At 46.1% G+C, this 14,690-nt stretch overlaps 1 protein-coding gene across 3 annotated transcripts in view; it reads left to right on the top strand.

The window, feature by feature from the left end:
* CCAR2 (cell cycle and apoptosis regulator 2) overlaps window positions 1-14,690 on the top strand; it is a 100,499-nt gene that overhangs the window by 31,963 nt on the left and 53,846 nt on the right. For all 3 annotated transcript variants that reach the window (XM_029603782.1, XM_029603785.1, XM_029603783.1), the window contains exons 7-9: window positions 9,714-9,798; window positions 10,379-10,516; window positions 11,219-11,453. In XM_029603782.1, the coding sequence (XP_029459642.1) occupies window positions 9,714-9,798; window positions 10,379-10,516; window positions 11,219-11,453 (458 nt within the window). The remainder of the gene's footprint in view (window positions 1-9,713; window positions 9,799-10,378; window positions 10,517-11,218; window positions 11,454-14,690) is intronic.

Below are 14,690 nucleotides of genomic sequence, written 5' to 3'. Positions count from 1 at the left end.
TGTCTTCAGGTCCTCAACCTGATGATGTCAGTCCTAGAGGTAGTACTGTGGGCAAGGGCTCCCATGAGACCACTCCACCAATGCTCCCTGCTGTCACGTTGGAACCCACTGTCTCAAGACTACTCGATTCGCCTCCACCTTCCGATAGAAGTATGTTCTCAGCTCCAGTGGTGGCTACAGGAAGTTCACCTAAGCAAGGGTGTAAGCTTGTCCCCACCAAACTGGCTATTCCTCACGACAGACGCAAACCTCCGAGGGTAGGGAGCTCACTGTCAAGAACTGACAACCCAGTGGCGACGGACTAAGGAAGAAGCACGTTAGTTCATAACACCGCCTGGAAAGCCCAATCTGTCAGATTAGCCTACAATTCAGCCACAGACTCCAGGGCCAGTAGTCCGCGTGATGCAGGACAACACAACAACAGTAGCCTACATCAACCGCCAGGGAAGAACCGAAAGATGAGACCTTCAGGGACATAGTAGTCAAGTCCCAACTTCAGACTGGCAGCCCTGGTGCTGCCTTGGAGGAAGAAGGTCTCATGATGGGAGAGCATCAACCAGGTGTAGCAGTGGGAACACTGAGAGGAGAAGATCACCTTGCTGGTGGTTTTTGGGTACTTGCCAGGTTCTTATGGCCTGGATTGGCCACTGTTGGAAACAGGATGCTGGGCTTGATGGACCCTTGGTCTGACCCAGTATGGCATTTTCTTATGTTCTTATGTGACTCTGGAAATAGACCCCCTTATGGAATGGGGGAGTTAAATCTACAAGGGGATCTCGGCATCCCACATCGCTGCTAACAGAAGTTCTGATTGGGTAGTTTGAGATGAATGCATGTCCCTAGTTGGCGCATAGAGAGAGAATTTATCCCTCTAGTGTACCGGAGCTAGGTCAGAAAGGGGCTTAAAAAACAATCTCATGGTCTTAAAACATGCACAAAATGAGATCAAGATCCAATGTAAAGCTTTCAGTATTGGGGTAATATGCTACCACAACTTTGATCTACAATAAGTCGGGCAGCACTATTCTGGGTGATCTGTAATCTATGAGGTGTTCCTGTACATACCCCAGATCAATCCAGACAAATGGGTTTTGCATCCCTACTAGCAATGGAGGCAGAGAAAACGTTTCGGACACTGCTACATAACTGAGAGTGCCACCTGCAATCCTTCAATATTCCTCTGTCTCCAGCAGATGGTAGAGGTGCAGCCTCTGCAGTCTGGAGTTTGAAAAAAGAAAAAGGAAGGAAAAGAAAGAAGACATTTGATTCCCTAAGGTGCTAGGTTCCTTTGTAGGCCATCCCTAGGTTAGAGCAGGGTAAGCAGCTTGAAGCTCCCAGAGGAATGGAAAACCAGGGGTTCTAGTTCCCTTGGTCTCTCTCAGGCCCCCTCATCACTTCCTGGCGGCAGGATACAGGGAAGTATACCCCCTTTTGTGGTTTTTTAACTTTAGAAGTACTGCCTCTTTAAAAAAAAAAAAAAAAAAGTGTAGTCAGAACTGAAGGGAGTTGTCAGCGCTGTAATGCTTGTGTCCGGGTAGCTCGACAGGAACAGGGGTGAGTTGGGGAAACAACGATTGCACACCTGCGGTCCAGGACGGCTCAGCGAGGCAGTATGCTTTTCGACGCGGCTTGAGCATGTGGAGCGCACGACAGTATGGCACCAACCATAGAGCATGGCAGATTCTGTTGGATCTGCAGGGAGAGATGTTTGCTTCTTAATGCCCCGATTGCAACTCCGGGGAAGAAGGCAGTTCTTTGGGGGCTACAGACAGGCAAGGTACCAGATCTTCGGGTGCTGGTAAAGAGGCCTTGAGGGATGCGGAGCCAGCGGTGACCATCTTGCCTCTACACGGCAGAAGGCAGAATAGTTCAGCAGAGACCAGGGATTTCTCACTCCCACTGTCACTTCAGAGAGTTTCTGACGAACGGGAGATGATGAGGAGATGGTCACTGATAATACCAGTGATTCTGAAACCTTCTTTGCAGATTTTGTTTTGCTCCTTCATAAGGCATATTTAGCCAGGCGGGGGACAGGAGGAAAATGTCCACACATACAAAGGTCTATACATCCGTCTAAGGTGCGCAGGGTGGATCCCTCAGGGAAGTCTGGCAGGCTTCTTCACTGTCTAGGCCTCAGAAGTCCTTCGGGTGATGATGAGGGGACCTTCTCTGATTTTGACACTTCGGAGGTTCCTCAGGGGCTTCCTGGGGAGGGTTCTGGGGACCACCCGGGGGATGATGTCCCAGATGTGGACAAGGCTCTGTTGGTCCCGGAAGAGGCCCCGGTAACAAAAGGAGATGACCCTAGAGTGATCTGCCTTTTTCCGAAGGAGGAGCTATGTCCTCTCATCCCTCAGGTTCTGGATGAACTAGGGATCAAGGTCACATAGGAGGAATACGACAGTGAGGGGGTGGATGGATTGTGTGGTCCCTCGAAGCCCTTTCCTTTACCTAAGTAATCTGTGAGTGGAATATTCTGGAGGCCGGTCTTAAGTTAAGCAGGGCAATGGGGCAAATTTATATCCCTTGCCTGAGGAGATCTCAGATTTTCTGATGCTCCCAAAGGTGGATACTTCCGTCTCAACGGTGACCAAGAAGACAACCATTCCTGTTGCAGGGTTGGTTGCATTGAAGGCTGCTCAGGATTGGAAGTTGGAGATTCAGTTGAAGAGGATGTTCGAGGTTTTGGCCTTGAGTCTTCGAACGGCTATTTGTAGCAGCCTTATGCAGTGAGCTGCTTGTGCTGGGTGCAGAAGGCGCAGGAGAAGGCGGCTGGTTCTTCACCCGATTCCAAGCCGGCAGCCCTTTTGGATGCAGGGGTGGCCTATGTGGCAGATGTGTTGTATGATTTGGTCAAGACTTCTACCAGATATATAGTTTCAGCGGTGGCAGCTCGAAGGCTCCTGTGGTTGTATAATTGGTCAGCAGATGTGTGGTTCAAGTCTCAACTGTGTAACCTCCCTTTCAAAGGGAAGCTGCTGTTCGGGAAAGACCTAGAGCAATTGATGAAGCATTTGTGGGAGTCAAAGGGAAACAAATTACTGGAGGATAAAAAGGTCGGCAAGAAGAATTTTCTGCCCCGTTCTCTTTTTAGAGATGCAAGGAGATTGGAGACGGCTGCAGTCCTTTTGAGGGGCACATAGACCTGCCTGTGATAATTCCGGTCCAGGGACCAGAGGAAATAAGGCCTCACAATGAGGCCAGGTGGGTCATTCCTCAGTGGAGGTCGTTGGGAAAGATAACATAAGAAAATGCCATACTGGGGTCAGACCAAGGATCCGTCAAGCCCAGCATCCTGCTTCCAACAGTAGCCAATCCAGGATACAAGTACCTGGCAAGTACCCAAACATTAAATAGATCCCATGTTACTAATGTCGGTACTAAGCAGTGGCTATTCCCCAAGTTAACTTGATTAATAGTTTATGGACTTCTCCAGGAGTTTTTCCAAACTTTTTTTATTCTTAGCTAAGCTAATTGCCTTAACCACATTCTCTGGCAACAAATTCCAGAGCTTAAATGTACCTTGAGTGAAAAAGAATTAAACACCAATTTGTTGTAAAAGTGCTATTTGCTAACTTCATGGAATGCCCCCTATTCCTTGTATTATCTGAAAAGTAAATAACCAATTCATATTTATCTGTTCTAATCCTCTCTTGATTTTGCAGACCTCCCTCATATTCCCCTTCAGCCTTCTCTTCTCCAAGCTGAACAGCCCTACTCTCTTTAGCTCTTCCTCATAGAGGAGTCATTACATCCCCTTTATCATTCTTGTCACCCTACTCTGAACCTTCTCCAGTGCTTCTATATCTTTTCTGAGATGCGGTGACCAGAACTGAACACAGTACTCAAGGTGCGTCTCGCCAAGGAGCGATACAAAGGCATTATGACATTCTCAGTTTTATTCACCATTTCCTTCCATCACACTGAGCCAACGATTTCAATGATGCTTAGATGTTTTTTTGGGTGGTAACTAACATGAAACTTAACATCGTGTAAATACAGCAAGGGTTATTTTTCTCTGTATGCATCACTTTGCACTTGTCCACATTAAATTTCTCCTGCCATTTGAATGCCCAATCTTCCGGTTTCACAAGGTGTTCCTGCAATTTATCACTATACATTTGTGATTTAACTACTCTGAATAATTATGTCATCTGTAAATTTGATCACCTTACTCATCATTCCCTTTCCAGATCATTTATAAATATATTAAAAAGCATCAGTCCAAGTACAGATCCCTGAGGCACTCCATTGTTTACCTTTCTCCACTGAGAAAACTGACCATTTAATCCTACTTTCTGTTAGAACATAAGATATGCCTTACTGGGTCAGACCAAGGGTCCATTAAGCCCAGTATCCTGTCTCCAACAGTGGCCAATCCAAGTCACAAGTACCTGGCAAGAACCCAAATATTAAATAAATCCCCAGCTGCTATTACTTATTAATTAATAGCAGTTTATGGATTTTTCCTCCAGGAACTTATCCAAACCTTTTTTAAACCCAGTTACACTAACTGCCGTAACCACATCCTCTGGCAATGAATTCCAGAGCTTAACTATTTGCTAAGTGAAAAATAATTTTCTTCAATTTGTTTTAAAGGAACTACTTGCTAACTTCATGGAGTGCCCTCTAGTCCTTCTATTATCTGAGAGAGTAAATAACTGATTTATATTAATTGTTCAAGTCCTTTCATGATTTTGTAGACATCTGTCATATTCCCCCTCAGCCATCTCTTCTCCAAGCTGAACAGTCCTAACTTCCTTACCCTTTCCTCATAGGGCAGCCATTCCATGTCACTTAACATTTTGGTCGCCCTTCTCTGCACTTTCTCCAGTGCAACTATATCTTTTTTGAGATTCTGTCTTTTAACCAGTTTGCAATCCAAAGAAGTACATTGCCTCTTATTCCTTGACTTTTTAATTTCTTAGAAACCTCTCATGGGGGATTTGGTCAAATGCCTTCTGAAAATCCAAATACACTACATCCACTGGTTCACCTTTACCATGTTTAACCCCTTCAAAAAATGTAGCAGATTTATGAGGTAAGATTTCTCTTGGGTAAATATATGCTGGCTGTGTCCTGTTAAACCATGTCTATCTATATGTTCTGTGATTTTTGTTCTTTATAGTAGTTTCCAGTATTTTTTCCAGCACTGAAGTCAGGCTCACCAGTCTACAGTTTCTCAGATCACCCCGGAACCTTTTTAAATATTGGGGTTAATTTGGCCACCTTCTAGTCTTCATGTGCAAGATTAACCCTCTTTTACTAGGAGTGAACCAAGATCTCGATAGATCAATGGGTTCTAGAGGTGATGAGAGATGGCTCTGCTTAGAACTTTCATGCCCAGACAGCGAGGCCCTCCTGTGTCAGAAGGGAAAGTGGCGAGGGATGCGTTGCAGCGTCTGTAATCCCGAGGAGCAATAGTGCCAGTTCCACTGTGGGAATAGGGCCAAGGAAGGTATTCTGTTTACTTTATGGCTCTGAAGAGGGAGGGAACCTTTTGGCCTATTCTGGATCTTCAGAAGGTCAATGCTGCGCCATAAGTGTTACGTTTTCACATGGAAACATTGTGAATAGTGATAGCAGCTGTTTGCAAAGGGGAGTATCTTGCATCTTTGTATTTGACAGAGGCATATGTGTTCCCATTTGTCTAGACCATCAGAAGTTTCTGTGTTTTGTGGTGCTAGGCGAGCATTTTCAGTTCCGAACTCTCCCTTTCAGCTTAGCGACTGCGCCGAGGACTTTCACAAAGGTGATGGTGGTGGTAGCAGCAGTGCTAAGAAGGGAAGGGATTCTGGTTCACCCTTATTGGATGGACAGGCTCATCTGGGTGAAGTCAGGAATTGGAGTGTTGTCACTCGATTCAGTGGGTTCTGAGTATTTTGTGGTCCCTTGTGTTTTGGACGTAGGTTCAGGTTTTGCCCAATCCTGTATACCTATGCTGGGGGTTCCTATATTAGCCCTTGAAACCCCTAATGACCAGCTTATGAGAACTGATCAGGCATTCATCTGTCCTCCCCCAGTTTCCTGCCTGTTATATTCCCACTTAATTCCCTGTTGTTTGTCTCCAACCTTTATACAGGCTGGATGTGTCACTCTGGTCCTAGCAGTCTGCCCTTCTTGCATTAGAGTTCTTCGCGCCCCTAGCCCTGGTCTTCCCCTCTTATTGGTTGTGACACGCAGTGACATGCCTCCTTTTCCGTTCTGGTATTTGCCCCCTCCCCCATCTGCTTTCTGTCACCTTCTTTAATCCCTCCGGTACAATTATTCACAGTTTACTCTCTTTCCCAACTATGTTATGATCATAGAAGTATTTATTTATTTATTTATTTATTTAAAAGTTTTTCTATACCGTCATTAAGTTATTTACCATCATAACGGTTTACAATAGGGCACATATATCAAGGAAAATATAGATCATACTTTAAATATCGGGTGCCATTATTCTTCGGTAACAATACAACATTAAGTAAAGTATGATTTATGACGTGGAATTTTCATTGATGAAATTCCCATGTGCGCTTGTAAGTTATTTTGTTATTCAACCTATCGGTTTGACTACATTTATACGAGGGAAAAAAATAATTTCCAGGCAGAATCTGGAAGTTGTGAGCTGGGTGCTCTAAGTCCGCTTATCCTTATTTATTTGCTTGCGTCGTTCTCTTTCTTGAAGGCTTGTGTGAAAAGCCAGGTTTTGAGGTGTGCTTTGAAAAGTTTATGATTTCTCTGAAGTCTTAGATCAAGGGGCATTGTGTTCCATAATATGGGACCTGCCAGGGACAGTGCGCATTCCCTAACCTGTATGAAAACCTGTTTTCACTCTCCTGCCCCCTTTGTGCACCTGTATGAAAACCTGTTTTCACTCTCCTGCCCCCTTTGTGCACAGTATTAGAAAGAAGGTGTTGACCCTTTATGGAGGGAGGTTCCTCATATTTTGGGCATTTTGCAGAAGGATTTGGCCAAGGAACTGGCTTACAATTTGCTTCGAGTCAGATACCAGTCTTTGGGGTTAGATTCAGGGAAGGCTCCTGGCTTCACATCTGGATGTCAATTGTTTTTTGAAGGGGGCAAAGCATTTGTATCATCTGGTCCATAGGATGTGTCCAGATTGGAACCTTAATTTAGTTCTGCAGGTGCTGTGTGGTTCTCCCTTTGAGCCTTTGCGTCAAGCTTCTTTGAAGGATCTTACATTAAAGACAGTCTTCTTGGTTGCGATTTGTTCGACTAGATGGATTTTGGAGCTGTAGGCTTTGTCATGTAGGATCCTTTTCTGCGGATTACAGACAAGGGTTCTTATTGCATACAGTCCCTTCCTTTTTGCTGAAAGTCATTTCCTCCTCCTTTCATCTTAATCAAACTGTGGAGCTTCCCACTTTTTGACATTGACAGCGGAGATACCAAATGCGAAAGAACTTCATTTATTGGATGATCTGATCGCTAAAACCTGTGAGTGATCTTAAGATCACTCACAGGTTTTAGCGATCAGATCATCTCTTTGTCTTGTTTAGTGGAGCAAAGAAGGATGCAAGCGCCTCTCAGTGGTGCATTGGCTAAAGGAGAATATCTGTTGGCGTATATCTGCAAAAGTTGGACTATTCTGGGAGGACTGCATGCACATTCTACTAGGTGCAAGCGGCTTCCTGGGCAGAATGTCAGCTAATTGTTGACCTAGATAATAGCCACTACTATTACTAGCATCAGTAACATGGGATAGACTTAGTTTTTGGGTACTTGCCAAATGCTTATGGCCTGGATTGGCCACTATTGGAAACAGGATGCTAGGCTTGATTGACCCTTGGTCTGACCCAGTATGGCAATTTCTTAGGTAATATCTCTGCAGGAATTTGTCATGCAGCGACATGGTCTTCACTTCATACTTTTACCAAGCATTACCAATTGGATGTTCGGGCACCTGAATAGGCTACATTTGGTGAAGGTGTGTTGTGGACTGGTCTTTCGGAATCCTGCTCAGTGTAGGGGGGCTTGGGTACATCCTACTTATCTGGACCAATCTGGGGTATGTACAGGAATGGAAAATTGGTTCTTACCTGCTAATTTTTGTTCTGGAATACCACAGATCAGTCCAGAGGCCCATCTCCTTTAATTTCGAAAGACCTGCGTAGTGCAACAGAGTTCTAGTTTAAGGTTTTCAAGTTCCTTTGTCAGGGATGAGGGCTCAAACTTGGGAGTTCCAACCTTTTGTTTCCCTGCTTGCCTTGGAAGGGGAGTTAGGTTAACGTTGGCGGGGGTTCATCTTGGCTTGGATACTGGTCAATATTGAAGGACTGCAGGTGGCACTCTTGGTTATATAGCAGTGTCCGAAAAGCTTTTCTCTGCCTCCATCTGCTGGTTGGGATGCAAAACCCACTCGTATGGACTGATCTGTGGTATTCTGGGAGCAAAAATTAGCAGGTAAGGACCAATTTTCCTTTCTTTTAGGGTAACCCCCATATACAATCTATTTTTGAAATAACAAGAGATTAGGTACAGAGAAGGGCGACCAAACTGATAAAGGGAATGGAACAGCTCCCCTATGAGGAAAGACGAAAGAGGTTAGGACTTTTCAGCTTGGAGAAGAGACGACTGAGGGGGGATATGATAGAGGTGTTTAAAATCATGAGAGGTCTAGAACGGGTGGATGTGAATCGGTTATTTACTCTTTCGGATAATAGAAAGACTAGGGGGCACTCCATGAAGTTAGCATGGGGCACATTTAAAACTAATCGGAGAAAGTTCTTTTTCACCCAACGCACAATTACACTCTGGAATTTATTGCCAGAGGATGTGGTTAGTGCAGTTAGTGTAGCTGTGTTTAAAAAAGCATTGGATAAGTTCTTGGAGGAGAAGTCCATTACCTGCTATTAATTAAGTTGACTTAGAAAATAGCCACTGCTATTACTAGCAACAGTAACATGGAATAGACTTAGTTTTTGGGTACTTGCCTGGTTCTTATGGTCTGGATTGGCCACTGTTGTAAACAGGATGCTGGGCTTGATGGACTCTTGGTCTGACCCAGTATGGCATGTTCTTATGTTCTTAACCATTTGTAGGTCGTTGACAGAGAGAAAATTGTAAATGTGTCTAATCTGATGGAAAGCAAAATAACAGCCTTGAACAACAGAGGAAATGTAATTCCAGCTTTAAGTAGCAGTTTACTCAAACATCCAATAAATGTACATCATTTGTGATCAGAAGATTGGTCTCGCACAGCTTAACCATAGCAGGAGGCACTAATGCCTAGTCTGACTCTGTGGAACTGATGATCACTCGAGGTGAATGTGGATAGTACCTGCCCTGGGAGAGAAAACTCTGGGATAATTCCCTCTCACCCGCAGCCTGGAATAGAGGGGCCTGGGATAGCACCTCTTCTACACAACATCATGCCAGCATGGGCAGAAGGGACTTAGATAGCACCTTCCCCAGCAAGGAACAGAGAGGACTCAGGGATAGCATGCTACTGAGCATAGGGAGGGGAGGAATTCAGGACTAGCACTCTTGCATCCCAGCATGGAACGGAGAGGACTCGGGGATAGCATGCTACTGAGCTTAGGGAGGGGAGGAATTCAGGAATAGCACTCTTGCATCCCAGCATGGAACGGAGAGGATTCCTGAGATAGCATCCCCCCCGCCAACATGGGACAGAAAAGATTCTGCTTTCCAGATGGTGTATAAGCAGTTATTGAATGTGTTTTTTTGTTTTTTTCGTTCTGTAGCAGTCAGCCTCTTCCCGACAATCTCGCATACTAGTTTGCTCGGCCACCACGGGAGGTTCTCTAACCAGAGGGGCTCCGGCAGACGGTGAGAACCCTATTCTTCACTAATGTCTTTTGCGGGTTACAGCCATGAGCTGTGTGTGAATGTGTGCGTGTGCCTCTGTGTGCACGGGCACATCTTTGCATATGAAGGGACAGTGTAATAAGGGGATGTGCATAGGTGCGAGTGTGGACATTGTAATGTTAGGGGGGCAGTCTGCTGAGGGACAGTCAGTGTTTAAGAGGGGTTTGAGATTAAATGGGGGTTATATTTGTAGCGAGTTGGGGGGAAGTGGTCCCAGATTAGGTGCGAATGGGGATGGGCATGGGAGTCTGGATTTAAGGGTGTGAGAGTGGTGGGCAGGACTTTTGGAGCACAGTTCATTGCTTGATGGTTAACATAGAAAGAGAAGGCAGTCTGGGGCTGAGTGATGGGGAAGTTCAGGATTTATGTGGTGAGCAACGATTAGGATGCTCAGTGTTAGGGGCTGAGTGAAGGGTTGATCAGGGCTTATGAGATGAACAGAGTGGAAGAATTTAAGGATTTGAAGGTTAAGCAAAGTTGTCGGGGATTAAAGAGGTATGAGTGAATGGGGTTTGTGTCACTAAGGCTGTTCTGGTTGCAGTGATGACTCTCAAAGGGGAACGGACTATGACTCCAAAAAGCGGAAGCAGAAGGTAGTGGGACAGCAGGGGGCTGTGAAGAAACCTCGCCATGAACGCCCGCTCTACAAAGTGTCCATCGCACGTCATGCCCTGACCAGGTGTGAGCGCCGCTTGAATCTTGGGAAGGGAGATGAAGGACAAGGCTCTGAAAAGGGAAAACTGGTCTTTGCTTATTTATCCCTTGCTCTCCAACAGCACAGCCCCCTCCACATGCCCCATATCATTACTCTGCCCCTCTCCAAGCGACGACCCTGTCCTGTTCCTCATTTCTGAGCCATTACTCTGTTCCCTGTCCTCCAGCGACTCCACTGTCCTGGGGTCACGGTCTCTCCTCCTCCAGTGGCTCCCCCATTGTCCTGTCCTGATATTCCATTTCTGCACACTTAAAGCTTATTTCTTTTAAGTTGCAATTTTTAAATGAGGTTAACCGTACACGCAGTGTAAGCCACCAAAATTATGTAGATGTCAGTTCAATTTACGTGTGATCTCATTTTTGGCTACCTGGAGGGGGTCTAGAAATCATGATAGACTTGGAGAGGGAAGCAGACAGCCCAGTAACAGGCACTTCCAGAATGTGAGTGACAGATATGAGAGTAACTTAATATCCTCGAGCCAAGATAGAAAAGGGCTAACAGGTGTGAATGAGTGCGCAGGGGGCACCTATAAAGTATGACCTTCTCCATAATTCATGAATGATGACCCCAGAGTAAGGAATAACAAATCTGGGGGGGAGAGGGGATGCGTTTACAATGATTCCTGCCCATTTCTTACAGTCACACTTTCTCTCTTGCTGGTTCCAGCTCATACTGTGACCCCATTGAAATTCTGAGACGTTATCGCAACATCCAGATTCCGAAAGATTTCTTTGATGTGCGACTCTGTTATTTGGATACGTTCCCACTATCCCAGCCGTTGACCCTCAAGTATCCCTGCCGCATCCAGATAAGTGAGGCTGAAGAGGCAGGGCCTGAGGCTGGGGATGCAGGAGTAGCAGAACTGAGTCCCCAAGATGCTGACCCTGCCTTTAGTGCAAAGGTGAGAAAATTCATAACTGCGTGCTTGCTTACTGTCTGTAGGATAGATCTGCTTGCATGGTCTCTTTTTCTGTTGGATGCATCTTTAGGAATGCTCATGGTGCACTTCATTTTCTCTGCTCTGTGTACCTTCATGCTTGCCCTTTGATGCACTGACTTTCTTTCTGTTAGATATGTCTGCAGAATGGTCTCTTGTTAGGTGTATCTGCATGCTTGCTCTTTGCTCCATTCGCACTTCATCTGCTCTGTGTGTGTGCTCACTCTTTATTGCAGTCTGTTTGCAGGATGTGTCTATACTCTTTCTGCATTTACATGCTTTGCTGGAAATTTCTGCAGGCATGCTCTCGTGCTTTCTGTTGTGTGTCTGTGTTCTGATTCTTTTCTGCACTCACGCTTCTCTGCGGGCTGTGCCTGCACCTGTGTTGCTCTCTGTTGGATGTGTACACATCTGTGTTCTCTCTCCATTGGGTGTATCTGCTCTTATGCATTCATCTGGGTGTCTGCATGCTCACTTTTTGTTGTGCTTGTGCTTTTTCTGCTCACCCTAATGCACTCTTACTTTCTGTGCTTGTGCTCTCTCTTCTGGGTGTATCTGTGCTATGAATATAGCACTGTCTCTCTTTGCTGTGTGCATCTGCAATCTGTGTATGTATTATTGTGTTTCCTGTTCATACCCCAGATCAGTCCAGACTCCTGTGTTTTGTCTCCCTGCTAGCAGATAGAGACAGAGATGAAAAGCTTTACTGACACTGCTACTTAACCTACTGTGCCACCTGCAGTCCCTCAGTATTTCTCTGTCTCCAGAAGATGGTAGAGGTGTAAAACCTGCAGTCTGGAGTTTAAAATAAAAAAAGGAATGAAGATCTAAATAGGAGTTTCCTCCTAGGAGATTGTTGAGTCCCTGGTGGGGGCCATCCGCCCTGATTGAGGTGGACGAGCAGGAGGTTAGTGACCCTTGATGTGGCTCGTCCCGGGACACTGAGGGGGTTTTGATTAACTGGTGGTCCAGTTCCCTCGATCTCCCGGAGAACCCTCAGGAACTAGCAGCTGCTCTGCAGCATTCAGCAAAGTACTCTGTTTTGGATTTATCTGTAAAATTTAAAAAAAAAAGAGAGAGAAATCCTAACAGGCGGCTTGGAAAGGGATTCTCATCCTTGGCGGGCCCTGTGAGTGATCAGCGATCATGCCAGACGCAGGTGAGAGTAATAGTAGCTGGGAGTCTTGCCATTGACAAGACTGCCATGGCAAGCAACGGGTGTGTCGTATATGGTGCTGGCCTAGGATTGTGGCAAGGACTGCTGTTCATGTGGGAATGTACACGTTCATCATCCGTGTGGGTTTGTGTGCTCGCTTGCATTTTGGGGAGAGTGCAGCTTGCACAGTATATGCTCCATTTTCGGCGCCTAATAGTGCTGACTCCGATTTTGTGCATTAAAAGCCATCATGGTTGTCAGGAGCTACCGCAGATTCTTTTCCTATGAGCTCAAGAATGGTGTCCATCTTGAGTGCATTTGCAGCAGTACAAGAGGCTCCTGGGCAGACAAGAGATTCCCTCTCCTCTCATCGCTGGCCATGCAGAGTCCTGCAGTGAGGCAGGAAACCTCTGAAGATGAGGAGGCTTGGATGCATGAGGATTCTGGGGATTCTCAGGCCTTTTGACTCAGATTTTGTGGTACTTCTTTACAGAGCCTACCTGGCTAGAATAGGCAGCGGGGGAGCAGTGGCCTTGTATCCAGGGTCAGCAGCAAGGTGGCGCATGACCTGCAAAATGGCCCAAGATGACCAGCCAGAAGGCAATGGCTAACACCTGGAGGGTGCTCGGTGTGGCTGGGCAGGAGGGAGGCCACATAGAGGAGTCTGAGGACTCTGAAAATGTTGGATCAACGGATTAATTGCTGGGGGCAGAGTCCACTCAGGACATTTCAAATCTGGAGTAGGTGCCGGTGGCCGAAGGAGATGTCCTTAAGTGTTTCAACTGTTTCACATCAGGCTTCCTCAGGAGGAGCCAGACCAGGAAGGAGTGGATCCCGGTAAGAGCCTTTTCCTTCCACAAGTCGATAAAGAAGATGGTCTTCAGGGTGTGGGACACTCTGGAGACCAGTCTGAAAGTTGGAAGGGCAATGGCAAAGTGGTACCCATTACTGGAGGAGACACTCAAAATGTTTGATGCTTCTGAAGGTAGATGCCTCAGTCTCAACAATGACCAAAAAACCCCCAAAAAACCATCATTCCAGTGGCAGGGGCTGCCGCACTGAAAGATGGGGCTGGTGGTTTCACCACAAGGGACCAAATGCTGGAAGTTCACCTCAAGAGTTTGTTTTTTTTTTGAGGTTTCTGTTTTGGGTATCCGGGCAACGCTATGCAGCAGTTTGATGCAGAGAGCTTGTTTGCTCTGGGTTCAGCAGTTACAAGTGAAAGAGATCCCTCCTTCATCCTCCATGAAGAAGGCGAAATGCTTGGAGGCAGCGGTAGCCTATGTGGCGTATACATTGTATGACTTGATTAGGACATCAACCTGAATTATGATGTCAGTGGTTTTGACCAGGCAGCTGCTATAGCTAAGAAACTGGTCTCTGGATTTTTGGTCAAAGTCTCAGTTAGGAGCTCTCCGTTCAAGGACAAGCTATTGTTCAGGGAGGACTGAGAGCAGCTGGTGAAGCATCTGGGAGAGTCCAGCAGGAGGACAAGCTGAGGTCTGTTCACGTTTTACAGACTATTGGAGATATCAACAGAGCAGATGACCTTTGGCAGTACAAAGGCAAAGCTCGGACAGGACCTAGTCCTTTCGAGGTGGTCAGAATTTGACCCAAGATACTCCTGGTCGGGGAACCAGGGAGCTAAGCCTTTGCAAGGAAGCGAGGCTGGTCCAGTCTTCTCTTCCGGCTATCCGGGGGGCAATTAGTCCACTTTTATGTGTAGTAGACCAATGGCTACTATTAGAATTTGCTCACTGGGTGCCGGAAGCCTACATTGTCTCCTCTTGTGCTCCCCATGGCAAACAGGTGGTATTTCGCAGTACAGTGAACCATTTGCAGCAGCTAAGGACGATAGTACTGATTTCCCTTGAAGTACAAGGAAAATGGTGTTCCATTTATTTCATGGCCCCGAAAAAGTTGGGAATGTTCTGTCCAATTTTGGATTTAAAAAGGTGACTGCGGCCCTCAGGGGGCCATGGTTTTGTATGGAAATGTGGCGTTCAGTCTTTGTGGCATTTAGCAAGGGGGTGAGTTCCTGGCAT

This window comes from Rhinatrema bivittatum, chromosome 5 (assembly GCF_901001135.1).
Source record: "Rhinatrema bivittatum chromosome 5, aRhiBiv1.1, whole genome shotgun sequence".
Lineage (NCBI taxonomy): Eukaryota > Metazoa > Chordata > Amphibia > Gymnophiona > Rhinatrematidae > Rhinatrema > Rhinatrema bivittatum.
This window is presented reverse-complemented; position numbering and strand designations above follow the sequence as displayed.